The sequence below is a fragment of the Pipistrellus kuhlii genome, unplaced genomic scaffold, assembly GCF_014108245.1.
Source record: "Pipistrellus kuhlii isolate mPipKuh1 unplaced genomic scaffold, mPipKuh1.p scaffold_m20_p_11, whole genome shotgun sequence".
NCBI lineage: Eukaryota > Metazoa > Chordata > Mammalia > Chiroptera > Vespertilionidae > Pipistrellus > Pipistrellus kuhlii.
In genome coordinates this window covers 25,538,559-25,566,296 of record NW_023425416.1, presented here as the reverse complement: position 1 = coordinate 25,566,296, position 27,738 = coordinate 25,538,559, and the positions used below count along the sequence as shown (strand labels likewise).

The following is a 27,738-nucleotide window of genomic DNA, read 5'->3' as shown; positions in this document are numbered from 1 at the left end:
ATATCCTTCCTTCATGACAAAGCGCCATGGTGGCAGATGGGGGCTGAGGCAGAGGGCAGCCGCCTCAGGCCCTTGCACAAATTCGTGCATCAGGCCTCTAGTTAAATAACAATAAAAGTAAAGGAAATATGAAGAAAGCTGGTATAATTTTGTAATCAAACTGCCTGCATTTGAATTGTGGATTCTGCCACACAGCCAGGAAAAGTACTAATCTCTCTCAATTTCTTTATCATGAAGTGAGAATAATAAAAATGTTTAGCTCACAGGGTTGTTGTGAAGATTATGAGTGTTAATATACAGGCATACCCCAAGAGATATTGCAGGTTTGGCTCCAGACCACCATAATAAAGCAAGTCATACAAATGTTTTGGTTTCCAAGCATATATAAAAGTTATGCTTATATGATACTCTATTAAGTGTGCAATAGCATTATTCTAAAAAATGCACATACCTTAATTTTAAAATGCTTTATTGATAAGAAATACTAACCATCTTCTGAGCCTTTAGAGATTGGAATCTTTTTGCTGATAAAGGGTCTTATTTTCAATTTGTAAAAAATACAATAACTGTGAAGTGCAGAAAAATTAAGCGCAATTAAACAAGGTATGCCTGTAGGAAGGAAACAGAACAGTGCCCGGCACATAGCAGGACAGAGGTGGTGATTAGAGTCAGGGGATGATCAGCTGTGTTAGCTTAGCTATTTAACCTCTCTGGGCTTCAATTTCCTTAACTGAGCTTAAAATATCTACCTGATAGGATTATCAGGAGTTCAATAGGAAATATATGTATTATACCCAGTATACAAGTCAATAAACAGATCTGCCCGGGCCTGTGTGCTCAGTGATTAGAGCGTTAGTCCCTACACTGGGTTCAATTCCCAATCAATGGCACAAACCTGGGTTGTCGGTTGGTTTCCTGGCCTAAAAGCAATGGAAAAATATCCTCTTTTGAGGATTAAAACAAAACAAAACAAAAAACCACCAATAGATTCTTTCCATGGTCTCCCAACATCCACAGTCATCTGTCACATTAGGCATACCTCAGTCCCAGCACATTCCTCTTGCACTTTTTATCTGGTCATTCAAGTTGATTTCAATGAAATGATCACCCAGTGAATCTCACGTTTGAAACTGGATCTTCATCTAGGTTTCAAAAAAAATAAACAGGCCAAAATCTTAAAATGTCCAACCTCCAGGGAAGAATGGTCTTGTGTTACTCCCAGCGCAGGAATTCATGGCACTGGTCACCACTAAACTGAGACTGAACAACTGAAGTAACTGCTAATGGACCCCGATGCTCACCACCCACCCCTTCCTAACTTTCCTCTCCCTGCTGGGGTCCAAATCTATCCTTCATTCACTCTGCCTCCTGGCCTCCCAGGCAGGGCATTCTCATTTGAAGGGTTCTAAAAAGGAGCGTGCTCAGAGACATAAATGCCACTGAACATAAAAGGCAAAGGCATCAATTCCACCTGTAACCAAATGCTCCTTTTTAGAGATCCACACTGAGAAATTGATGTGTAATAGTTTGCAGCAGCCCACTTGCCAAGGCAGAAGCTGTAGCTGCAACGGGCCTGGGGCTTTTTTGATACCTCACCTTGAGTAAGACGGTGGGCATAGGGGTTGCAGGATAGGAGTTGGTTCCTAGGTGGCATAGAAAGCCAATGCCAAACACAGCTGTATATCTGGCACTGCCCAGGTTTCCCAAGAGCCCCTTTGGTATTTTCACTTAAAAAAGATATAATTTTGACAGTGGAAGGGGGAAGAGGCCAGTGCCCGTGAACCCAGGCCGCCGTATCCTGTTACAGTGCACCATACACTGAACTGTCATCATTTTCCACCATTTGAGGGAGGGAAGGAGAAGCTGGAAATAATAAAACCATGGCCAGTCACTGTTCTTTCTCAAATGGGTCATGTTAAAACCTGATTAACTTTCTCAAAAGCATGTCGTTCCCATTATTTCAACAAATATTTTCAAAGTCTCTACTGTCTATTAAATGCAAAAGCTTTATTCCAAAAATATGCCAACACGCCGTGTACTGTTCCTAAAAAAAGAAAAAGAAAAAAAAGAAAAGGAATCTACCACCAATAAGGAAATGGAGTTAGAACTGGTTATCATCTCAACCCGATCATCCTGCCCCAGGAGCGGTGGCATAACAGGCCCCAACACACCTCTCCCCTTGGAAGCCGCAGCTGAGGCCAAACCCCAGTGGGGCTCCCTCTCCCCCAAAGTGGGGTCACATGGCAATACAGAAAGTAAAACAACAACAAATGGGTAATGCCTGCGCGGTGCTTAATACCATCACAGTCTGAAAAACACGGGGCGGTTAGAAACCCTTCCTGGCCGGTGCCTGCATTACGGGCCTCTCGGCCTCTGACGTTTCCATCTCACGGATCTCCTTAATAGGATCAAATCAGACGCCCCACAGAGTCAGCTGCGCCCGGAGTCGGGAAAGGGCACGCAGAAACCGGAGAAAGAGGATGCTATTTACCCGCTACGCTCTCGCCCACACGGCCCCCGCCTTTCGCTCCGAGCGCTCACCAGCCGCGCTACCCTCCCAGACGCCCAATGGCCCACCATTTATCCAGAGCCCGGCGGCGGGCATCGCCTAAAGCACCGATTGTCAGCCGGTGTGCCGCGGAACCGCCGACACGTGCGGCCCGTTTACTCCGGGCACTGACCTCTTCTGACCTCTTCCCCTTCCACTGTCAAAACTATACCTTTCTTTTTTTAAGTGAAAATTTCTCTTTTTAAAATTAATTATACCGCACTACAATGTGCACTGTTGTCTAATACCACGATTTACACAAATAAAACACACAAACTCCAAAAAATATATAAAATTAATTATACTTTTGTCTTGTTTTATTATATTAGAAAAAAAAAGTATGTATTTTTTGGTGTGCCGCGTAATTTTAGTTACTAGTTTACGGGCCAAGAGGTGAAAAGGGTTGAAAGTCGCGGCTCTAAGATTTACACGTTTTTGCCCCATTTAAGCTCCTCAGCCACCAGGCCGGGCCGGAATAACCAGCTGTGCTCGGTGAACGGAGAAATCGCGGCGCCCAGACGTGCCGCCGGCGGCCGCAGACCACAAAGCGGGGGTCCGGGGTGACCGGGCGAGCCCGGTGCCCGATCCTAACACACGACGGAGATTTTTTTAATCGGCGCGAACCCGTCCCCGGCGGCTCCTCTGGGGGGATCATGACAAGGGTCACAGTCTGATCTCTCGCAGGGCCCAGAGGAAGCCGAGTCGGAGGATCCTCAGCCGCCGCCTCCCCGAACCCCGAATCCCGAGCGCCGCACTCACCTTCCGCGGCCGCCCGCCTCCCACCAGCAGCGCGCCCAGCTGGGCCGGCTCCGCCGCTGGGGCCCCGCCTCCGCGACCGTTACCGCGCCGTGCGGTGCAAGGCCGGCCAATCGAGCCCGAGCGCGTCGAGGCGTCTCCTTCGGCCCCCGCTTCCCGAACGCCCGCGAGCGATTTCTCGGGCCGCGCGTGGGAGGCTGGAACCGCCCCGCGCCCTCTGATTGGTTCCGCTGCTGGGGGGCGGGGCTTACATCAAAACAGTTGTAAATTCGGGCGCGGCGTCGCCCTCTGCGCCTGCGCACTTCCTCCACACCTGTAATTCGCTGCTCTTGGCCCGCAGGTGTTTTACCACCTACCTGGGGTGCTGCTTTGTCCGGGCGACTTACTGGTAAGAAATACATACTTAAGACTATCGGTGAAAGGGAGGCCCGGGGCATGTGGCCACACCACAAACTGCCCGCCCGCCACCTGCACCCGCCCTAATTGTGAGTTCTCGCTGCCGGACCCCGCCAGCTGTTCTCTATGTTCCAGACCTGGCTGAGCACGGCGGCGTCTGGCATGTGGAGGACCCTAAAAGCGTTTGTTGATGACATTTTGCTTTCCCATTCATCATTTTCCAAATCTCTACAAAATGTCAGGACCTACATCGGGCTCCAGAGGTGCAGAGGTGGCTGACTGGAGATACTAGTTAGAGAGAATGGGTATACACCCAGAAATTAAGAGACATTGTGATATGATCAGAGAAGGCTGAGACAGGCCCAGGAGGGACAGCGAAGGAGGCTTATCTAAGTCAGTCACTAAACCCAAGTAGTTATCAACCCTGGTTGCACATTAGAATTAACCGGGGAGCTTTGAAACCCCTTATTGCTCAGACCTCAGACCAATTAAATCAGAATCTCCAGGGTGGGACCCAGGTGTCCATAGTTTGGAAAGCTTCCCAAGTGATTCTAATGTGCAGCCATACTTGAAAATGGCAAACCTGGAGAAATACTCCCCAAACACAAATATAATGGAACTTACCGAGGGTTTCCTGAGAAAGTGGAAGAATGTGTTGCATCACTAGAGAGGCTGAGGAGGAAAGCCTCAGGAAGTATGCTAAGAAGCTGGGATTTTATCTTGTTATCTTTGAAAACAAATAGACAAGTTTTCAAAAGAAGCATGAAATGAAAAGGGTTTTTTGTTTGTTTGTTTGTTTGTTTGTTTGGTCTGGGTGTTGCATCCTGTTATATATGTGAAAACTGTAAAAACAACAACACAAAAACAACTGTAAAAATAGCCCCAACAGTGTACAAATATGAACCGCTGTCATCCCATCATATAGCCACATGATGTCGCTGTTAACAACCTGTATTTTCCAACTGGTTCAATGGAGCAGGTCTGCAGTGATGCAGGTCCCACAAAGGCCAACAAAGCTTCTCCCACGTAAGACATTAACCATAGTATCGCTCACAGGAAGGTCTTAGGTTCACAGCTCAATACTTTCGGGCGCATACACAGCCTTACTCCAGGCAGCTGGGACCACAGAGTCTGATCTCTGTGCCTGGCCCCCATGCAAAAGGGGATTACCATAACTGGAATTGGCAGTGGGGTGGGTGTTCCTTAAATCACATGGGTTGGAAGGTGGAGGCAACTTAAATAAAGCTGAAGTCCTGGAAGCAGTGAGAGGACAGTGGATGCTAGATAAACAGATCACCAGTATTTATAATCTACAAAGCACAAGAAGCCTAATTGCTCTCTATTTCCTAACAGAGAGCCCCTTCTCTTATCACTCCTGGATTTCATGTGTAGCAAGGGGAGGGGAGGAAGCTCTATCATTGTCCTCCAAAGAAATCCCCCCCTTCTTATGGACCACCAAGGCATAGCTCAGGCAAATATATTAATAACAAATGCTCAAGAACCTATACAGAATAACCATAGTTTATTAATTAAGCCCTTAAAATGTGTCAGGTTCTGGGACATTTTCATCTTTTAACTTGTTGACTCATCACAACAACTGTAGTATAAATACTGTTATTATCTTATGCTACAAATTATCAAATTAGAAAATATAATGAAAAAGAAAACACAAACCAGACTTGCTTAGGTCTCTTAGCAAGTGTGTGGCAGAGCCAGGATCTACAATTAAAATTCTGGATCCAGAGCCTATTTCATTAATCACATGACCATACCATTTTTCATGATGGGCATCTACTGTAAGTTGGTGTATACACTTACTTTAATTTGCAATTATTTCATCTATCTCTATATTAGTTATCTATTGATGTATAACAATAAATTACCCCTCAACACAGCAGCTTAAAACATACATTTACTATCTCAAAATTTTATGGGCCAGAAATACAGGAGCGGCTTAGCTGGGTGGTCTGGACAGAATCTTTCGTGAGTTTGCAGTCAAGCTGTTGGCCAGGGCTTCCCATCTCAAGGTTCAACAGGGGCTGAAGGATTTACTTCCAAATTCACACCTTGGCTGTTATCAGGACTCAGCTCAATCCTTGTCGTATAATAAACAGATAGCTGCCATTCATGGTACCATTTAAATAATTTTTAAAAGCAGGACTATATCCATGCCCAAGAACATTTACTTATGTATATAATTTCTATATAACTACTAGAGGGACAACCCTGACTCCCTCCAACCCCCCAGCCCCATGCACAAATTTCATACACCTGGCCTCTAGTTTCTATATAACTACTAGAGGCCTGGTGCATGAATTTGTGCATGGGTGGCCTGCCCCGAGGTGACCATCATTGGATAGGCCATGGGCAGTTGGCCAGCTGGCCAGCTGGCCAGCTGGCCCCGCCCCTGCCCCTGATTGAGTTGTTGTGGGCCATTCGGGGCCCAGATCAGGCTGGTTGGCTGCCACAGTGGGTGTCATGGCTACCAGTTGTTCTGGTTGTTCCGTCGTTCTGGTTGCTGGGCTTTTATAGATGATAGATAGATAGATAGATAGATAGATAGACAGACAGACAGTGGACTTGGAAGGTAACACCACATTGATGAGAACATTGGCCTTTGGGGAGGAGAAGAATATAATGGTGTTGGAATTGAAAGTCAAATAGGGTTTTATCTGCAACATTTTCTTCTATTAAGGTTTTTATTGAGTCAATATTGAATGATGGTCACTCAACTCTGGATAGCAGGAATGTAAGAATTATACTCTGTTCTCTATATTTTAAAAACTTCTCAAAAATAAACAGGAGATGCCCTGGCCGCTGTGGCTCAGTTGGTTGGATGTTGTCCCGTGCACCAAAAGGTTGCTAGTTTGATTCTCAGTCAGGACACATGCCAGGTTGCAGCTCAATGGGGAGGGTGCAGAAGGCAGAAGGCAGCCAATTGATGTTCCACCCTCACATCTGTTTCTCTCTCTCTCTGTGTGTTCCTCTCCCTTCCTCTCTCTCTAAAAATCCATTTTAAAAATCTTTAAGAAAATAAAAATAAACAAGATACAAATTTTCAGACTCTTAACCAACTGAAACATATGTCTGTACTGCCTTCCTTTGGCTCTTTAAGTACGGGTGTTTCTGCAAACCCCACTCTCCACATGGGTGGCCTGATCTCTGGGTTAAATGCAAAGATTTAACTTTTTTTAAAGTTATTTTCTCCTCAAGATTTTCTGGTTTGAAGTTTTACAAAATCCCCTTGGTTTGCTGCTTCTCCACTTTCGGTATTTGTGCCACAGCCTCCTTGAGCTGAGGGAGGGCCTGGCCAGCAGCATGAGGCTGTAGTTTCTGGCATTGGTTCTGACACACGATCCTCTGAGGTCAGAATCCTGGGCCCTGAGCTCATTTCTAAATTGCCCTCTTCCTTTAACATAACCAGTAGTCACCCTGAAACAATTCTGGAAGGGCACATGGAAATCTTAAATCTATAGGCATCAGATTATGTAAACCTTTCTTTCTATTCCGATCTCCATTCATGCTGTTTAAAAAACAAGTTCAGAAAATCAGTCAATACAAAAAAATAAAATAAAATAAAAATCAGTCAATCCATTAACAGTTCCCTTTTCAAAAGGAGGCCCAATAAAAACATGGACTCCTGTGAATTAAAGCATTTTTAGCTGCTCTCTTAAAATAAATCACTCATGTCTAAGGGCAAATTGGTAAGAAGCCATTTAAGAAGAAAGAGAAGCATATAGGTACTTCCTGGGAAACAAAGAAACAACTCAGAGTGAGAATAAAGTTGAAAGCAGGACACCTCTGAATGAATGAGTATGTTTTGTACTCAATCTCAATACCTTTCACAGTGTTTTGTTCAGACTTTATTTTCATCCATAACAATCCTGTATGGTAACAATTCAGTCTTTCTACCTCCAGTGTCCTGAACGGAAGGAATCAGTAGGTAGAAAATGCAGGTATGTTCCTTAATTCCAGGTATTCTAGAAACTAGACCCAAAGAGGAAATAGTGGCACAGTACAGGTTATCTTCGGAATCACAAACTGTTTTGCCTTTTCTGGGTGCAGACTTGGATGTACCTTATGAGCTGACTCTGGAGTCCCTGGACAAAGAAACTTTCCAGGCCTCGGAGACAGCGCTCGGATTTTTCTTCAATGATAATGAACACTTTTCTAAGAAGGTCCTACTAACATGAGCATTTCAAATTCCCCAGGCCTGGCTCCACATGCTGTAATTTGGTGTAAATGTAATCACTGGACTGCTGTAGGAACTATAGGTAATGATATACAAGACATATAGCAAGTATTCAATTACACATATTGGTTTTATTAAAAATATATCCAGATTCCTAGTTTCTTAAGAAACTCTGATCCTTCATTAATATGTCTTTGATATGACGACATATCCCCAGCCAGGATCTCCTGGTCCTAACCCAGCAACTCAGGATTGTTTCTCAGAACTACAGACTAGGAAGAAAAAATTAAGGAGATGTCTTCACCTAGCCTGTCCCAGCTCTGGAAATTTTGTCACACTGGAGCCTTTTACCTTCCCCCCTAATCCATTCCTTCAACAATCACTTATTGAAAAGTCTCTGTTCAAGACACTGGTACAGTAGAAAATGCAAATATTTGAAAAGTCTTTGTCTTCAGGGGACTTTCAATACAGGGTAGCAAACAAGAACTTAACACTCACTAAGCAGAATCCCTGTAACATATTTTGCTTAAAAACCCATTTTTATTACTTTGCAGACTGGTTAGCCTAATCAATAGTTACCTGTTGTCTCCCAATTCCCCCTTCACTCACGTACTTTTATTTTATTTTTTAAAAAAAGGAATATTTTTAAAATATATTTTTATTGATTTTTTACAGAGAGGAAGAGAGAGGGATAGAGAGTTAGAAACATCGATGAGAATCGATTAGCTGCCTCTTGCACACCCCCTACTGGGGACGTGCCCGCAACCAAGGTACATGCCCTTGACTGGAATCGAACCTGGGACCTATCCACTGAGCCAAACCGGTTTCGGCCACTCACGTACTTTTAAAACAAATCCATCCTCCCTGCCAGGGTGTCACCATCCTAGTGGCAAGAAGAAATGGCACAAGGAGCCTGGCTGCCTCTCTGCCCCCCAATCTGCTGGGCCCTCCGAACCCCTCCAGAACGCTTCACTTGTCTCTAACTTGTTGCTGGTCCCAAGACCACTCATCGCTGTCCTCAGATGGCCCACGCTGCAGCCTTCCTCCCTCTCTGCAGGTGACATGGTCCCTCCTTACAGGGAAACCCAACGTACCTAACGCATCACCGGGGGCCTCATGTTCATTCACTCACTCAACGAACATTTATCGGAGCCTGCATGAGCAGGTGTGGGAGCTACAAGAGTGGGAGCCAAGCGGCCAAGGCCCCGGCCTTCACGGACCTCACTCTGCTAAGTTACTCTTTCAGCAAAAATCACGCACAAAACTGCACACCTTGCCAGGGGCTAAGAAGAAGAGCGGCAGGTGCTGCACATCTTAGAGGCCAGAATAGTTTTCCTTAAGAAACGGTCATGCGGAACAATCTGGACAACAAAGTGACGCAACCTGAAGAAAGAAGCCAGGAGCGTTGCAGAGGCCCTGGGGGGAGAAGGAGCGGGCATCTACTTGGGCAGGTGGGCACGATCCTCACACACCGGGCTTCAGCCTCTCACAGGGGTTTGGGTCTCTGAACTGAAGAAGTCAGAACCCACCGAGATATTTCAAGGGGTGGATGCCGCCATCAGATTAACTGCCCGGTGTCTGCAGCGCAGGCACAGGGTCCGCTTTGCCCCCAGGGTCCGGGCCGGGGCCGGAGCCGGGGTCGGGGCTGAGTGGGGCGGTGCCGCGGGGGCGGCGGGCGAGGCCCGGGCGGGGGCCGGGCGGGGCCAGGCGGGGCGGGGGCCGGGCGGGGCCGGGCGGGGCGGTCGCCGGGGCGGCGCGGCGCGGCGGGCGGTGGCGGCCCGCGCCCGGCGCCCCCGGGGACCGGAGCGGACTCACAGCCGGCGCGCAGGGGACTCGCGCTGCCGCGTCTCGGCTTCCGCGCGGGGCGGGCTGCGTCCGGTTCTCGGCGGCGGGAGAAGGCCCCGCGCGCGGCCTAAGCGGCCGAGTCCGCACCGATCGCCGGCGCGGCCCGGAGCCCACGGCGCCCAGGTGAGCCGGCCGCCCGGCCCCCGGAGGCCCTGCGCGCGGCCCGGCCGCCATCCCCGGGAGCCGCGGCGCTGCGGGCGGTCCGCGCGGCGGGAGGGCGGCGGAGGCCCGGGCCGCGGGGTGTGTTCCGGCCGCCCGGCCGCGCGGACGGAGGCGGAGGCACCCCTTTCCCCCCGGTGCCGGCCAGGCCCCGCGATCGCCGCTCCAGCCCCGGCCTCGTCCCAGCCCTAAAGTTGGAAAAGTGGGACCGGAAAGCACAAGAGCCCGGGAAACAGCGCGGGTGAACTTGAACCTGCGTTTCCTTCCTTTTCCCTATACACGCGATCAGACTGTGTTTTGCAGGACGTGGGTCAGAAAGCAGAGTAACTGGCCCCTTTCTGTCCGTGCATCGCGGGCACCACCGCGGCCGGGGGGGTTTCCTGGTTTCTTTGTCTGGAGGACGCGAGGCCGCGGTCCGGGGGCCGGGCTGACCTGGCATCCTCCCCGGAGTCTGACCTGTTGAATGTCAGGACTGTGGTTTACTCCATGGGGAGCTCCCTGATGGCGAACATACACACGTACAGGTGGTTTGCAGTTTTTACAAAAGCCAGTTGTTAGCACTGTTCCGCCTGGCTTTTGTTTACAGCGACTCCTTGGTGAGGCTTGTGGCAGATGTGCATTGCAGAATGCTCCCTAGAAGAGTTATTCTGATTTTTCCACCTTCACCGGTGTTTGGGAATACCTGGTTCAAGGAACTTCCTGGTCGCCTTTGTTGTAGGTCCCACAGGGCACAGGGAGCAACTTGTCAACACCTGTTGGTTGAAGAGGGACTGGCCTTGTGGGCGGTCCTTACCTAGAGCTTTTGCAGAAAAGGGTACGATGAGTACCTTGGAAATTTTAAAGTTTGATTTAGATTTAGCTTGGACAAACCACCACAGTCCCCAGTACGGTTAAACTTAGGGTAATGCAAAATTCAAGCTGGGCTTAGATGAATCGTGGAAACGTTTTAATAAGTTTAAGTCATACACTGACATATGGGTTGTTAAGGGAAGGGATTTTAAGAGATTGTGCTGATGGCTAGTCACTAGATACTCAAAAATCTCCCCTTGAAGACTTGAAAAAGACTTCAAGTGAGTAGCATTGTTCTCATCAGTGAAAATACGTGGAATTCGTTTTTCCATTCGTTTCATTTACATTTTTAAAGTTTTGTGCTAAAATAGAGGGAATTTTTCCTTGTCATGATCATTTTCCTGTTTGGTCACATGATCCTGAAAATTAAATGTGTAGATAGGAGTTTACAAATTACAGTGGATTGATTCCTTTCTCCCGGATATTAAACCAAAGCCTTCCCCCCACTTGGCAGGGCGGGGGTCCATTCTCCGTGGGCCCATTCTGCCCTTTCCTGCCTCCCTGTGTAAGACACTCCCGGGTGGTGCTGTGATCCTCCTTCCATCTCTCCAGGGCCCTCACTCTGAGCTCAGTGCCCAGCTCCGTGCCTGGCACACAAGTGACTGATAACTATTAGCATGGTGGGTGCATTCAGATTATGAGTGTTTATGAAGTTCAATTTGTGAGTTAGAGATCTGTGTGTGACTGACTTTTCACTCAAATGGGTAAGGTGACCGGGGCAGCTGTGATCATCTCTTGAGTTTAAGTGTATTGCATTCCAAGAAACACTAGCAGCAGGGCACCTAGGTCTTTTTTTTTTTTTTTTAAACAACTGTTGATATGTAATTTATACACCATATAATTCATCCATTCAAAGTATACAATTCATTTTTTTGGTATATTACGGTATTGCTTTTTTAAGTTGTGGTAAAATATATATGACATAAATTTTGTCACTATATTTTTAAGTGTCAAGAATTTAATAACATTAAGCACACTCACAGTGTTGTTCAACCATCACCACTAGTATTTCCAAAGCATGTTTACACCTTAAACAGATACTCCATAAATAAATATATGAATGGATGTTGATCATTTAAATAAAACAATTTTAATATTGATTTCTAACCCCCTTTTTATTTGTTGTGTTATCTTTTATACCTATATGAAAAGTTATTATAACTAAGATGGCATCATGCATTATCTTATATATAATAATACCAATAATAGTTGAAGTTCCTTATAATGGAAAACTGGGTAATTCGTTCAAGTTTGAATTCTGAACTACTAAACTTTCTAGGGTTTAAAAATTTGAATGATATCCCTAAGTCTGCTCTGATTTGCAGAGGATGCTTTATCCAAGTTGATATTATACTGTTTGGCTTACTCTATTGCTATGCATTCCCTTTTCTTTTATAGTTGTAGGATACCCTCCATTTTCTTTTCTTTCTTTTTTTTTATTGTCTAAAGTTTAACATACGTCTGCTTTTCCCCCAATTAACATCCCCCCCCCCCCCCCCCCCCGCAACCATTCCCACCCGGGAAAGCCCTCACCTCCCCAGTGCCTGTCCATTGGATATGCTAATATGCATGCATACAAGTCCTTTGGTTACTCTCTAACCACCTCCCCTCATCTCCCCTGCCATTTGTCTCTGGATCTATTTTTGTTCATCAAATTATGTTGATCATTATATCCCACACATGAGTGAGATCATGTGATATTTATCTCTCTCGGACTAGCTTATTTCACTTAGCATAGTGCTTTCTAGTTCCATCTACCCTCCACCTTCACACTAGGGCTTCCTAAGACTAGAAAAATCTACAAAATTTTAAGGGGCTAATAAAAAAACAATAATAAAAGAGGGATTTATTTTAGGTACGAAGTGTTTTAAATATCTAGTTTTCATTCTGAAATTCTTAGCCTTCCTTTGCCTCTTATATTGCTTTTATGGATGTTAATCTCTTAACATCTTTAAAAAAAAAACAATTTGTGGCTTCTAGTTGTTTGAGCTTCCATTTTTAAAAAATATATTTTATTGATTTTACACAGAGAGGAATTGAGAGGGACAGAGTTAGAAACGTCGATGAGACAGAAACACCGACCAGCTGCCTCTTGCACACCCCCAACTGGGGATGTACCCGCAACCAAGGTACATGCCCTTGACCGGAATCGAACCTGGGACCCTTCAGTCCGCAGGCCGACGCTCTACCCACTGAGCCAAACCGGTCCCGGCTGAGCTTCCATTTTTTAACAAGGAGAGAGCACCCTTGGGCATCAGTAGGGAGAAGGCTAGGCTTCTTGGAGCAAAAATTAGTGAGCCCATTTTTTTAGTAGGTTTGGCAGTGGTATAACTGTTAATCCCAAATCTTCAAATATGAAGGGATTCCCGAGTGTGTGAGTACACCTGTGCTTCTGATCGCAGCAAAACTTAGCATGATAGCCCAGTTACCGTTTAGTTAATATGCACAGGAGCACCGGGCTCTAGGTTTGGCTTGGGCCCTGCTAGTGGCCTGAGCAAGCCACACAATTTTTGTGGATTCCTTTCTGGCACTAGAGCATTAAGTGGGCTTGAGTAAACAGGTAAATTAAGTTTGCTCTTCTAAAGGCAGCTAGCCTATTCTTGACTGCTTCCTGCAAACACCATTTCTTTGAAGTTCTCTAAAAAATTTTGTTTTAATTATATATTCTACCATAATGTAGCCTTCTAAAGTTTAGTATAAAGATTGCATTTTAAATTTATAACCACCTGTAACACTGATGCTTCCAAAAGATGCATTCTGTTTATCTTGGAGTTTTATGTATTCCCTGGCCCACTGCCTCAGACCCTTGGGGCTCCTTCTGCCTCCATTTGAGGAGCTTGGGACCCAGGGGACTTCCAGGTCTCTTGATGCTCTGATGCGGTAGAGCCCTTGAAATAAACTAGAGTTTATTCTCCCAGTTTTACGAAATTATAAATCCATACCACAGAAAAATATGATTAACCAATTTGAATGACTTGACTTCTTTCCCTGAAAACAAGATGGCAATTCTGTTGTGTGTAAAAGCTGTTTCATCAGAAACTTCATCCCATTTCAAGAAATGGATTGCAAAGTTAGAAAAACCCTCTTACAGATGGTTTTTCTGTCTTCTCTGTTGCTCTCAATCTTTCTTGCCTGCAATTCTGCTGTTTTCTTTCCTGGCTGCTAATTGGATTAAGGACTGTTTTGCCAACCATGGCATCTGGAGATGAGAGTCCTATCTTTGAAGATGACGAAAGGTAAATATCTTGCATTGCAACCAAACTGGCTTTTGAAACTTTCAAGACTGTCTTAGTCACCCCGAAGAGTTATTTATCCAGGTCACCTTTTAAAGGACACATTTTGTAAGATTGCAGAATGCATGGTTTCGCTTTTCCATGATGTGAATGAGGATAGCAAACGCCCGGTCTGAGGGTGGCCACCGCTCACGTGGCATCCTTTACAGGACCGGGATGTCGGATCTTCAAATCCCTCTCGGCACAGTTCTTGGCAGCCACTCCAAAACGATGTAAAACCCAGTCACTGTATGATTTAGAGCACAAAGAGGAGATGAGAGGGAATGAAGAGTCGGATGTAGTTAAAAGAGCAGCTTTGTGAGCCAGAGTCCTAAGTTTAAATCCCATCCCACTTGCTGTCATTGTGACCTTAGACAAGCCCTTGGCCTCTCTGAGCCTGTCTCCTCACCTATAACATAGTGATGATAATAATAGTACCCAGCCATGGTGAGGATTCTACCAGTGAATACACGGAAAGCTCTTACAACAGTGACTGGCACCCAGTAAACACTTCACTGTTAGCTACGGTCATTAAAGCTGTAATGTTACTTTTCCCAAAGCTACAAACCTCTATGAATATCATATTATACGTCATTTACATACAAAACATAATGTTTTATATTCAAATATTTATATTTTTATATTAAAATGTGTTTAAATTATGCCAGAAACTTCTGACTAAATAAAATCCTTTATTTTAAAAATACTTTTTTTCCTTTTTTTAAAAATAAGATTTTTCCATAGCAGTGATAAGAGTTACTATTTTTCATAACATTTTAATCTTTATTTTGGATATTTCTTCCATGACTTCTCTTTTTCTCAGTCTTACTTTAGTAAATTAAAAAGTGTGTATGTTAAAATTAATTCTTAGTCATTGGTTTAAGTATGAAGGGTTTGTAGAATTCTTATTTTGGAATTATTGGATCTGGAAAAAACAAACCACTTCAATGGGGGGAGGGAGAAATAGAGACTTCTTACTGACCTTTCTAAGCATTATTCTGTAGCCTCGCTTAGAATACTGTCACGGATAAACTGATAGATTCTTAATCCTATTAAAATTAAGGTGACTTTGTTTGGAATTACCTGTGTATAGCCATGAGAGTACTTTCATCTTAAAGAGTGCATAAGAGAAAGAAGATAGTTACATGTACTGTGAGTGAGATTTCTTAGGTTTTATCACTTTAATATTTTGTCATTTTAAGGGTTTTAAACATCTGTTATTTTCATCTTGGAAATATCAACTATCCTATAACTGTTTCTGGCCTGCTGTAATTGCTGTATTTTATTCCCTTAGCCCTCCGGATAGCCTGGTAAGAATGACAGATCTTGTAGCCGTTTGGGATGTTGCTTTGAGTGATGGAATCCATAGGATTGAATTTGAACATGGGACCACATCCGGCAAACGTGTGGTATATGTAGATGGGAAGGTAGGGAAAAAAAGCACATTACTTTGTAAATACGGTGTACAGAGAAGGTTTATTTTGTTAGTGTAGATTCTTCATATGTATATTCAGGCTTTTCTCTTACTAAAGCGGTTATCTTTGTATTTTGGCCTGTATCATTTTGCTGTACAAAGCTATTGAATCATAATTAAGGAATTCATAGACTATAACATCTAATATTTAAACGTAAAATGCCTTTAGAGTCTAAGACCTTTGCATCACAAACTAATATTACTAGCATTATCATTTGCTCACTTTAATTATATTATTTCTAACATTAAACATTACATTTTCTTCCATTTGTGTGTTTTCAACTTTTCTATTTTATTACTTAGGAAGAGATAAGAAGAGAATGGATGTTCAAATTAGTGGGCAAAGAAACCTTCTATGTTGGAGCTGGAAGGACAAAAGCAACCATAAATATAGATGCTATCAGTGGTTTTGCTTATGAATACACTCTGGAAATTAATGGGAAAAGTCTTAAGAAGTATATGGAGAACAGATCAAAAACCACCAATACTTGGGTATTACATTTGGATGGTGAAGACTTGAGAGTTGTATTGGGTAAGTGATTGCTGTTACTACAGAATTGTTGGCTTTTTATAATGGCACACATTATAAAAATTACTTCATAATTTTTATATATATAAAAATTTATAATTACTTTCTCTAACTCTCCAGATCTTTTATGGTAGCTTTTTTCCCCCTTTCAAATCTTTATTGTTGGAAGTATTACATATGTTCCCTTTTATCCCAGAGGGCCCCTCCTTCCCCCAGGCCTTCACCACTTTATTGTCTGTGTCTGTGGGTTATGCAGATAGGCATACAAGGTCATTGGCTGATCTCCTCTCCTGCACCCGCCCCCCCATGGGAGCTTTGAATAGGTGTATTTTTAATGTGTTCTGTGTGAATGGAATATTCAGTTAATCGGTTGATTTATATATAAAATGTGAGAGCCAGAGTTTACAATGATGGATTTGAGGAGTGTAAACTTAGGTTTAAAAACAGAACTATTGGGCCCTGGCCGGGTAGCTCCCTTGGTTAGAGCATTGTCCTGATGCACCAAGGTTATGTGTTCCTCCTGGATGGGGCACATACAAGAGTCAACCAATGAATGCACAAATAAGTAGATCAACAAATTGATGTTTTTTCTCTTCCATCCCCTCTCTCTAAAACCAGTAAATAACATTTTAAGTAAATAAAAAATATTGATACAGACATTTGCTATTATTCAACATTTCACTTTAAAAGCATGTCTAAAGGCAGTTGGAAATTTAAGATTCACCCATTTTCTCTAGGTGGCAATAGGGTTAGGACTGCAACAGATCAAATTGTTGAGTCCAGGTAAAAGTAGATTGAAAATAAATAAATAAATGAATAAAACGGCCGAAACAGGTTTGGCTCAGTGGATAGAGTGTTGGCCTGCGGACTAAAGGATCCCAGGTTCTATTCCGGTCAAGGGCATGTACTTTGGTTGCGAGCACATCTCCAGTAGGGAGTGTGCAGGAGGCAGCTGATTGAGGTCTCTCTCTCTCATTGATGTTTCTAACTCTCTATCCCTCTCCTTCCCTCTCTGTAAAAAATCAATAAAATATATATATTTTTAAATAAATAAATAAATAAACGGTCCTAGCTGGGTAACTCAATTGGTTGGAGCATTGTCCTGTACACCAAAAGGCTGGGGTTCCATTCTCAGTCAGAGCACCTACCCACATTGCGGGTTCGAACTCAGGTCAGGGTGAGTATGGGAGGCAACTAATCACTGTTTCTCTCTCACATTGATATTTCTCTCTCAGGTGTATTTTGGCAGCATTTTGCTCTGTCCACCATGTATACTTATATTTTTTCTTATGATCCAGTAATTTTCCCCTCAAGTGAAACCATTACAAAAATGAATAGAGATTATTGCACTATCCATTAAAAAATTTACTAGTAAGGCTACATTTCTAACCTTTAGAACTTTATCCTGTCCATTCTGTATGAACTCTGTGGCAGCCCTTTGTCGTGGTCTTTTTTTAAACCTCACCCGAGGACATTTTTACAGGATTTTTAGAGAGAAACATTGATGGGAGAGAGAAACATCCGTCAGTTACCTCCTGTACTTACTTGATCGAGGATTGAACCTGCAACCTAAGCATGTGCCCTGACCAGGAATTGAACTTGTGACCTTTTAGTATATGACACAACACTCCAAGCAACTGAGCCACACTGCCCAGGGCTTGGTGGTCTTTTTATGCCATCTTCCCATTGAGTCAGTGTGAGAGGCCAGGGTAGTCATCTAGTCACTGGCTGCTCCGGGTCCGGAGCATCTGCTCCTCACATTCACTTGTATGCATCTTCCTTTGAAGATTATGCTTCCGTATTTACTTTTGAGTTTAACAAGTCTTCATCAATTTGTATTAGGATCATGAGATTCTCTTAAAAGTTTGTTTTGTTTCATTTTGATTTTGTCTGTGAAGAAAATAATCCGTTTCTTCAAATTTAGAACCAATTCAAAGTTGTGAAAAGTTAATGGACTTTGAGGAATCCAGTGTATCAAACTTTTCTAAAAATAATAAACAAAAAAATAAACATTAAAATAAACTTTATCTTTAAATCATATATTATAAATTTTAATTTGTTACTTTTACAGAAAAAGACACTATGGACGTATGGTGCAATGGTAAAAAAATGGAGACAGCAGTAAGTTGACTTCTTTTTTTTAATGTGGTAATAATTTTATTTTTGTGTTTTAAATCTTTATTGTTCAGATTTTTACAGTTTCTCTTTCTGTTGTGTGCCATTTAAACATTTCATTTTCTTCTTCTCCCACAACATAAGGATAAGATGAAAAATATGTCCTAAAGGAATTTGGGGATGGGAAACCTACCAGTCTAAGAATCTACCACTGAATCAACTCTGAGTTCCTACTCAGTTATTCTTTTTCTTTTTATAAATCTTTATTGTTCAGATTATTAGTTGTTCCTCTTTTTTTCCCCCATAGCTCCCTTCCACCGGGTTCCCACTCCACCCTCTGCCCTAATCCTCCCCCCGCTGTCCTCATCCATAGGTGTATTATTTTTGTCCAGACTCTTCCTGCACCTCCCACAGCCCCCCCCCCCCCCAAGATTGTCAGTCCACCCCTTTTCTATGCCCCTGATTCTATTATATGACATTAATTCTTGAAGGGAAATTTAACCAGGACTCACTCAAAATTGATCCTCAGAGCTTAAGCTACTCACTAGGTTCAGTCTCCTCATTGACTTCTCTGCTCGGTGAGCTGTTCGGTATCCTGTGACCCCTTTGGGAACGGCGTCTGTTAACATTCACATAGACGGGGCACCTGCTGTGTGCCCAGCGCCCCGCCCGGTGCTCCTTCCTGTCCTTACTTTCCTGTCCTGCAGTTCTCTCGGTGGAGAAGGAGCCGTTTCAACCACATTCCCTTCCACGCTCACATAATTCTCCAGTGCCTATGTAAAGAGAACATGGTTTTATGATATTGATATGGTTGCAAATTGGTTCAAAATAGTGTTCATCCTACACTGTCTCCGTTTCTCAGTAATTGACAGGAAACCACAAGTGTGTGGACAGTAGCTCTTTATGACCCAGTTGCCTCCTCACTGTAACTACAGCCTCGTTTGCAGGACACTTTGGCAGCTCTGTGTTCGGGCAGCCTCCCCAGTACTGTGCACACGTGCAAGTTACATCGTGTTTTCTCCTTTTCCTTTTTATCTCCAAGCATCATGACCAACGTTATGAATCTGTCAAATTGTCAAGAAGCTCCTTAGAGGAATTATTTTACTAAACCATTGCCCTGTTTTCTGAATTGATCTTTACAGAAGTATGACTTAAAGGACATTTTTCAAGGTGCAGTATAAAAGAGTGAAAACACATTGCACTCCAAGTTCAGACCAGCTCACTCTGGAGGGGTTCAGTACAGCTCTCCTAAGAGCTACTGACCACGTTCTTCTCAGAGCTAGGAAAATGCTTCTCCCGGATGCACCTATGCTTTCTTTGGTTAGATAACATTAGCTGCGGAACCTTGCTCTGTCTGCTTGGCTGCCAGGAAGCTCACAGCCAAGTCTTAAGTCTGACTGGGGTTTCCTTGCTTTCTGGAGTAATTCATTCTTATCCTTTAATCCTCCTTTTCTTCCTTCCTTCTCTATACTACTTGACCCCTATTTTCTTATTCCAGATCAGTACTATTCAGTATAAGCCACAAACATGAGCTTTGAATGTAACTTTTTTATTAGCCATAATGTTTTAAGGTGAAATTTATAATATATTTGATTTAAATCCATCTATCAAAATAGTGTTATTTAACATGCAATCAATAGAAACAGTTTTTAGTGAATTATTTTACATTCTTTGTTTCATACCAAGTATTTCAAATCCGGTGTATATTTTATACTTAAATAGCCTATCTCATTCCAGACTCAACACATTTCAAGTGCTCGATTTTGCCACATGACTGGTGGCTAATTGTATTGGACAGAGCAAGTCTAGATGTAGTGGTGTTTATGTGACCTCTGTATTTTATTATAAAGCCACTTTATACTCTGAGGAGTCAGATCTGCAAATCTAGGGTCTTTAACAAGTTACTCTGTGCCTCACTTTCCTTATCTGTAAAATGAGGATAACAGTATTTCTGTCAGGGTTCTTGTGAGGATGCAGTAAAATAATGCATGTAAACTGTTCTTGATATAGGATAAGTAACAATATGTGTTTTCTTATTGTATTTATCTTTTATACTTTTGAAAATATTCTGTATGTCTGTGTAGTATATGTTACATACACAGAGCCATGAGGTGCATGTGGTTTTACTTTTCTCTGAAACTTAAGATTCTTGGATTGTAGAGAGTACAAATAAGAAACTTCCAATTCATAGCAGAATGTAAAAGCACTTAAATACTAGTTTCTAACTTTACAAAGCTTAACATTTAAAAAACAAAACAAAAACATTTACCATGTAATTCATTTTACCACCCTTTTAGATGGTGTTAGTGCTCTAGACAAAGGTAAGTATTTCTGAACACTAATTTCTCCTTCTCTGTTGGCCTAGGGTGAGTTTGTAGATGATGGGACTGAAACTCACTTCAGCGTTGGGAGCCACGAGTGTTACATAAAGGCTGTCAGCAGTGGAAAGAGGAGAGAAGGGATTATACATACTCTCATCGTGGATAACAGGGAAATCCCAGAGGTTCCTGAATGACTTCATGTTCATGAACATTAATCTTAAGAAGTAACAATCAGGACTTTTACATTACTGTGGTAATTAAATATGTTCAGTATGTACTTCTCAGTACATTTAATCTGCCATGTTTTTATTTTTTTAGTTATTTGAAACTGTAATGTTCAAGAGTCAGGGAAAAATATTATATACAATTAAAAAGACCTGCAATTTATTTTGTAAATAATGTAAAAATGTTTCAAAGCCAAATGGAAAATAAGATATGGACCAAAATCACTAATGTTTTCCAACAGGACCTTTTACTGTAATAAACATTATAAAATAAAATTGGTGCTGCTTGATTGTGTTTCTAAAAATGGATGTCTTTATATATTTCTCACTTGTGCACATCAGACAGGACAACATGAGTGGGTGTACAGAAAAAACAACAGTAGAAACAGACTCACTGGGGCTACAGATTGAGAGTGTAGAGCTATGTTTAAAATATTCAAGGTAATAAAAGACAATTCAGAGAACTGTAGAGGGAACAGGAAAAATTTTTGAAAAAATATAGAATTAAAAAATGAAAGCTGGCATAATGATATTAACATCAGTTAAAGTAGTCTTTAAGGCAAAAAAGAATTACCAGAAATACATAACACTTTAAAATAACTTTTAAACAGTTCAATTCACTAGGGATATAAATCATCTCTAAATTTGTTTTTTTCAATCTTCATTCTTACTAATCTTTATCTTGGGGCTGCAAATTTGGCTTTCACACTGGCTCTGAGCCAGTTGGAAAACCTGCCTTATAAGGTCTGTATTTCCCCTCCTTCCTACTTCAGACAAGGCAGCTGCGAGCAAATAGTGTGCTTATCTTGCAGAACCTCACTAAAGTCCACTAGGAGACTCCACCACCACCATCCCAATATTTTTTTTTATCAAGTCCTAGAGTACTAGCCTCGATGAACATGTGGTCAAATCCTGAGATAGACAGGTACCTTTCAACCTGCTTGCTTTTCTGCTAGGGAACAATAATACAATGATGACAGTTTCCTAACTGGGCATGTGTGTGTGTATGGGGAGAAGGGGAGGTGAGGGGGAAGGAAACGGGTGCAAGGGGAGGCCCTCATGTACCTCAGCTCACATTCCCCATTTGAGGACTGGCAACTTGCAATATGTCTTCATTGGTGGTCATTAGTCATCTTGGGCTGCTATGACAACATTCCATAGACTGTGGATGAAACAAGACATTTATTTATCACAGTTCTGGAGATTGAGAAGTCCAAGATCAAGATACTGACTGATTTGGCTCCCCAGTGAAAGCCTGCCTCCTCGCTTGCAGAGAGCTGCCTTCTCACTGTCCTCACATGGTGTAGAGCAATCATCTTTAAATTTGTATGTACTTGATGATATTGGCTCAAACTCGTATCAAACAAAAATTGACATAACTAGAATAGGCAAATCCAAAATCATAGTGGGATATTTTATCTCATAAATGCTAGACAAAAACTCAGTAAAGGTATGTACACTTAAACAGTAACACAATTAGCAGACTTGACCTAATGAACATAGGTAGAACAATTTAATAATTGAAGACTATGGATTTTTTACATGCACACTGAACATTTATAATACTTGACCATAGTGTGAGTCATGAAAACAAGTCCTACAAATTTCAAAGAACTGAAATCATACAGAAGATGTTCTGAATGCCATGCAACCTAGAAATCAACAAAACGGTAATGAGAAAATCCATGAGTATTTGGAAATTAATAAGCATACTACTAAGTAAACAGTAGCATAGAGAAACCAAAATGAAAATTAGGTATTTTGTTCTGAATGGTAATGAAGACTTCATATCAAAACTTATGAGATGCAGATAAAGATTATAAAGATTGCTATTGGTCAGCTAAGCAAACATACAACTGGAGGAGAGGAATAACAACAAAATAAATAGAAATAGAAGGAAGAAAATAAAGATAAAGGAGAGTTAAAAATATACAACAGGATAAAAAAAAAAAGCAGAAAGCTGATTCTTTGTGAAGATTAATGCAACTGGGAAACCTCTACTGAGACCAATTCAGAAAACAAGGCACTAACAAATACCAAGACTGAAAGAGACATCACTATTAATTCACTAAACTCAAAACATTATAAAAATAAATTTGAGAAAAATGTGACCAGCTGGAGAGGTGGAAGAATGGCAGGCCCGGAGCAGCCAGGCCCAGAGCAGCAGGGCCCAGAGCAGCAGCAGCCAGGCCTGGAGCAGCAACAGCTGGGCCCGGAGCAGTCAGGCCCGAAGCAGCAGCCAGGCCCAGAGCAGCAGCAGCAGAGGGTGGGGTAGGAACCTGGTGGAGGGGGGGGAAATGAGGAACTTTTGTAATAATATAACAATAAAGGTTTATTAAAAAATAAAATAAAATAAAATAAAAATTTGAAAATGTAGATGAAATGGACACATTCCTAGAAAAGTGGAACTCTTTAAGATGAACACAAGATACAAAAATAATATTATTTTAGCTATTGAATAAACCACATCCATATCTCAAAGAAAACATCACACCTAGTCACTGGCAAAATTCTATCAAACTTCAAAGTAAGAAGTAATGTCAATCTTACTTGTGTTATAACATTACAAACACCTTGTTAACAAAACCTAACAGACCTTCAAAAACAACTTAAGAGTAAATCCCACTGATGAAAATAGATGCAAAAACCCCAAATGAAATATTGGCAATCAAACTCAGCATTATATAAAAAGGATAATACATAACAATCAAATGCCTCATTCTAGGAATGTAAACTTGGTTTAATGTTTGCATATCAATCAATATAACTCACCAAGTCAGAAAAACTTTACGAACATCTTCATAAAATATAGAAGAAAAATGATTTGACAAAATTCAATCCTTTTATGATCTTTTTAAAGTTATCATAACCAGTTTATTATAAAAGCTATACATAACACACTGATGAAGAGGCCCATGGGGCAAGGTCCAGGGGGGTCCTGAGCACAGGAGCTCCTGTTCTTTGAGGAGTTGGTGTGCCAACATCATATATATATATATGCGTTTACCAATCCAGAGGCTCCCTTTCATAAGTAAAACGATATACATCTTGGGAACTGAAGTTTACTTCCTTAATTTGGTAAAAATAAAATAAAATAAAATAAAATAAAAATTAAAAAAAATCCAGAGTCTAGGACAAACACCATACTTAATGTTTAAAATTTTCACCTTTTTTGGAATTCCTAACAGGAATGCAGAAGGGCAAGAACAAGAAATAATGGAAGGGAACAGAAAGAAGAAATAAAGCTGCAATTATCTGTAGATGATTTATGTGAAATTAAAATAATTTCTATAAATAGGATTAACAAAATGTTTGGTAAGTCTGGTAAATACATCAATTGCTTTTATTGATTGCTCTGAAACTTTAAAATCACATATTGTTGGATTCTATCTCCAGATTTTCTGATTCAGTTGGTCTAGTGTGAGGATCAAGAATTTGCAGTTCTAACCAGTTTCTAAATGATGCTAATATTCCTAGTCAGGGGACCACTCTTCCAAAACTACTGTGATATTTTAGCAACAATGAAAATAAAATACCCAGGAATACAATACCCAGATATACAAGAATAAAATACCCAGATATACAAGACTATACAAAAACTATAAATCATGATGGATATAAATTAAAGAGGATCTAAATAAAGGATACTACAGATTGGAAGTCAATATTCTGAAGATGTCAATTTGCTTCAACCTAATCTACAATTTAATGCAATCCCATTCAAAATTTCCATAGGTTTCTTTTGGTGAATATCAATTAGCATATTTTTGAAATATGTATGAAAACATCAATAATTGTAAGTAAAGAATTTACACTTAAGACAAACTCCCGGGATTTGCATTGTGATTCCTCCTTTGGACAAATTACTGAACATTCTATAGTTCCGTTTTCTCATCTGTGAAGTGGGGAAGAACAATTATACTTATCACCTAAGATAGTTGTAAGGATTAAATATATATCGTTTAGATATGTGCCTGAAACACACTAAATAGCATGTATGAGTTTGATAAAGTAAAAATAGGGAGATGAAATCTACTGGGTGTCTTCTAAAGTCTAGAAGCAGACTCGTATATATGGGCACTTGGTTTATGACAAAGGTGGATCTATAGAGCAGTGGGGGAAAATTACTTTTCCAATGAAAGATACTGGGTGAGGAGTTTTTTTTTTGTTTTGTTTTGTTTTCAGTGTCATTATACAGACTAGGAAGCTCAGACCCTAAGAAATAAGGGTCACAGAGGCAGAGCTGGATTGCAAACATTGGCCTTTGCAGCCCAGGGTCTCCTAACGACATGAGGACGATACTCAGGAATTACTTGTTCAAAAGTCATCCTTTGGGTTCCCAGACAGAGGCTGTCCTTAAGTATGGAAATAGACAGGGTCTCAAAAACCTCGTTTTGGGAAAGTACCAAAAGGAGAGGAGCTAAGTGTGCTGGGGTAAGATTTGCTGCTGACCAGAGCACTTAACAGCCACGGCACTGGGTAACCAGTCCCATGCGAAAAAGCTCATCCTGCAGCTCAGATCCCAGCCCATCCCAGAGGCTGCCTACCTTCTGCCTTTGACTTTCTCCTCTCTGGCTCAGCCAGAGGCCCTGAGAATCAGACATGCAATTTAGCAAGTCTGTAGGGAGCACCTACTAGTTACTAGTATGCTTAGCAGCACCCGAGGCTCCTGTCCCACAGTGTCCTGGCATCTTTAGGGCCTACAGTATGAAACAAGCCATTCTGGACTCGTCCAGCACTGTCTAGAGAGGTCATTTTCCTTTTTTTGCTCTTAAAGACATTCACATTCACTGACCAAGGGGACCTCTCTGGAAACAGTGGTGCCCATTTCTGCCAGGCAATGTTCAGCCTCCTCCAAACCCCAGGCTTGCAATCTAGTGCATGTAACGATGGACCAAGATCAGACAAAAATCCCTGAACAAGCCATACTTCTACAGTCCTATTCCTGGAACTCTCACTGAGTCTAGACCAGCCCCAGTAATACTGAGAGATCAATCCCCATGCTCAGCTGAGTTATTTCCAATAAACTGTGACCTGCTCTGAACAGCTGCATGTGGAAGTGTGCCAAAGTGGTACAGCCTGGCTTTGGCCTGGGTACCGAGTAACTGAAGAGGCATTTTAGACCCTGGGGTACCTCCCAAAGATATTGAAACTTGATGAGGGTACCCTCTTGCCTCAAGCTCCCACCAAAGTCCAGAGGCCTCCCGTAGTACTAATGGGATAGGGAAGCAGAGAGAGAAGTCAGGGAAGAGACCGTGTGCCTTATAATTCCTGAGGTTGGTTTGTCTCGACTTGACTGTTTCTTCAGAGCCCCAGTGCCAAGGCCAAAGGCCTGAGCTGCCCATAAAGAAGAGGCCCATGCATCCCAAGAGCAGCTGAAACCAGCGCACACATTTATTTGACTGAAAACATGAAGGAAGACAACAAAATTAAACAATCTTTAATGAAATTCCTATAGAAAACTCAGTCGCAGGGCAAATACTCAGTTTTCTTTCCCATGTCATTGAGGACTGGAGATCCCAATAGTCTTTGGAAAATAAGCAGTAGTTTTGCTGGATGTTGCCAGTACTCAGAAAGAGCATCCATTTACACATTCAAACCAGTAGTTCCTATTGCACATATTAACAACATTATTTGCCATCTAGCACCCTAAATATATGGTACCTCAACAAATAAATTAAAGAATTCCATGAAACCATTTCATTTTCAACTAATACCCTTAAAAAAAAATCACATCATTATAAGTTTTAATAAATACAGTAAGAACAGCTGGCATTTTACTAAAATACTGAATTTTAGGCCTAAAGTTTATTTCATAAGAGTTTCCTTTTCATTTGTTTTCTGTCTTGGATACATTTGCTCAAGTATTATGCTCTATGAAGTGAACTCTTTTACAGATACAGTAAAATCTGTATTAATGTGTGCCTCAGTACAGAAGCAGCTGGAAGAACTGGATCACATAATTAACTAAAAAGTAACTTAGGGAGATGCTCTGTTTTCTGTAAAACAGAGGCTGAAGGAAAACAAACAAAACAAAACAAAACATATTTTTATACAGAACTCCTACTAGAAATTTTATAAATATATAGGCAGCAAATATATTATATTTGCCTCACCAGTAGATTTTCAGTATGTCTGACTGAGATGATGCTATCACGATAGATAAATATCAACAAAAGAATTAATGCTCCCACAGGTTTAAAAGATTTCTTTTGAAAAATAATCATAATCTCATATTATATTATAATTTGTAGTTTACACAATTTAAAAAGGAAGGAAGATACTGTTTTTTAAGCCTCATTTGGAAATTAAGAATAGCCACCAGTCCCCAGGCATGGATAAGTTGGCTGAGTGATAACACTTGGTCACAATTCATAAAAGAAGTATTTACACCTTTTTGGAAAAGTACCAAATAATGAAAATAAAATTTAAAAAGACAAAAAACAATCTCTAGTAGCATTCCTTGGCGTGCAAAGTCAGCAGGAAATGATTATCCATTATGTTGACAGTTTTCGTGATGAATCTTGGAAGCATACAAAAAGCAGAGGGTGGTAATTGGGGATTGTTCTGTTGATGCATTGTTCTTAATTGAACTGAGATTCAGAATTTCATTCCCTTTATAAAATCTCTGGTAGGGTCATGTTCAATTTAGTGCAAGTGCAAAATGAAAATGAAACCAAAGGCTGGTCATTAAGATCTGTAGTCTTTTCGAACCGTGTGGGCCATCCAGTTCACCTTAGTAGTCCAGCTTTCCCTGAGTGCCTCATCAAATTTTTGCTTAAATTGTTTGAGTGCTTCTTCTTCACTCTTCCCTAAGGCAAGTGAGTCCTAAAAATTGAAGGTAAAAAAAAATCAGATTTTATACATGTTCCCAAGTGATATGTAAATGTATGCAGGAAGCTTACTTGGCCATGCCAACCCAGCCAACATGAAGTTGTGAGCCTCATGTTTTTATTTTTATATTTATTGTTGACAGTATTACAGATGCCCCCACGCCCTCACCTCCACCCCACCTCCACCCCACCTCAGGCCTTCACCTCACTACTGGTATATGGGCT

The 27,738-nt window shown here is 41.7% G+C and overlaps 3 protein-coding genes across 22 annotated transcripts in view; 1 reads left to right on the top strand and 2 right to left on the bottom strand.

The window, feature by feature from the left end:
- CEP70 (centrosomal protein 70) overlaps positions 1-3,440 on the bottom strand; it is a 57,480-nt gene extending 54,040 nt beyond the window's left edge. For 4 of the 6 annotated variants that reach the window (XM_045579251.1, XM_036431324.2, XM_045579252.1 and 1 more), the window contains exons 1-2: positions 3,308-3,440; positions 1,040-1,142 (exon numbers count right to left, since the gene is read on the bottom strand). The gene's annotated coding sequence lies outside the window, so the exon portion shown is untranslated. Of the gene's footprint in view, positions 1-1,039; positions 1,143-3,009; positions 3,030-3,307 lie in introns of those variants that run through there. The other 2 variants (XM_045579249.1, XM_036431331.2) reach the window with 2 other exon arrangements.
- Positions 3,441-3,673: 233 nt separating this feature from the next.
- FAIM (Fas apoptotic inhibitory molecule) lies at positions 3,674-20,956 on the top strand. Of its 6 annotated transcripts, none has more exons than XM_045579253.1 (5): positions 3,674-3,692; positions 15,312-15,444; positions 15,795-16,023; positions 18,092-18,141; positions 20,501-20,956. In XM_045579253.1, the coding sequence occupies exons 2-5, from the start codon at positions 15,334-15,336 to the stop codon at positions 20,648-20,650; spliced, it is 540 nt and encodes a 179-aa protein (XP_045435209.1). In that variant the 5' UTR covers positions 3,674-3,692; positions 15,312-15,333; the 3' UTR covers positions 20,651-20,956. The 6 variants fall into 6 exon arrangements, with proteins under 6 accessions (XP_045435209.1, XP_045435210.1, XP_036287229.1 ...); XM_045579254.1 differs by lacking the exon at positions 3,674-3,692 and adding an exon at positions 3,771-3,789; XM_036431336.2 differs by lacking the exon at positions 3,674-3,692 and adding an exon at positions 9,636-9,860.
- A 5,140-nt stretch (positions 20,957-26,096) lies between these two features.
- The window catches only part of PIK3CB (phosphatidylinositol-4,5-bisphosphate 3-kinase catalytic subunit beta), a 105,135-nt gene continuing 103,493 nt past the window's right edge, over positions 26,097-27,738 (bottom strand). For all 10 annotated transcript variants that reach the window (XM_045579244.1, XM_036431299.2, XM_045579246.1 and 7 more), the window contains one exon: positions 26,097-27,508. In XM_045579244.1, the coding sequence (XP_045435200.1) occupies positions 27,371-27,508 (138 nt within the window). In that variant the 3' untranslated portion in view covers positions 26,097-27,370. The remainder of the gene's footprint in view (positions 27,509-27,738) is intronic.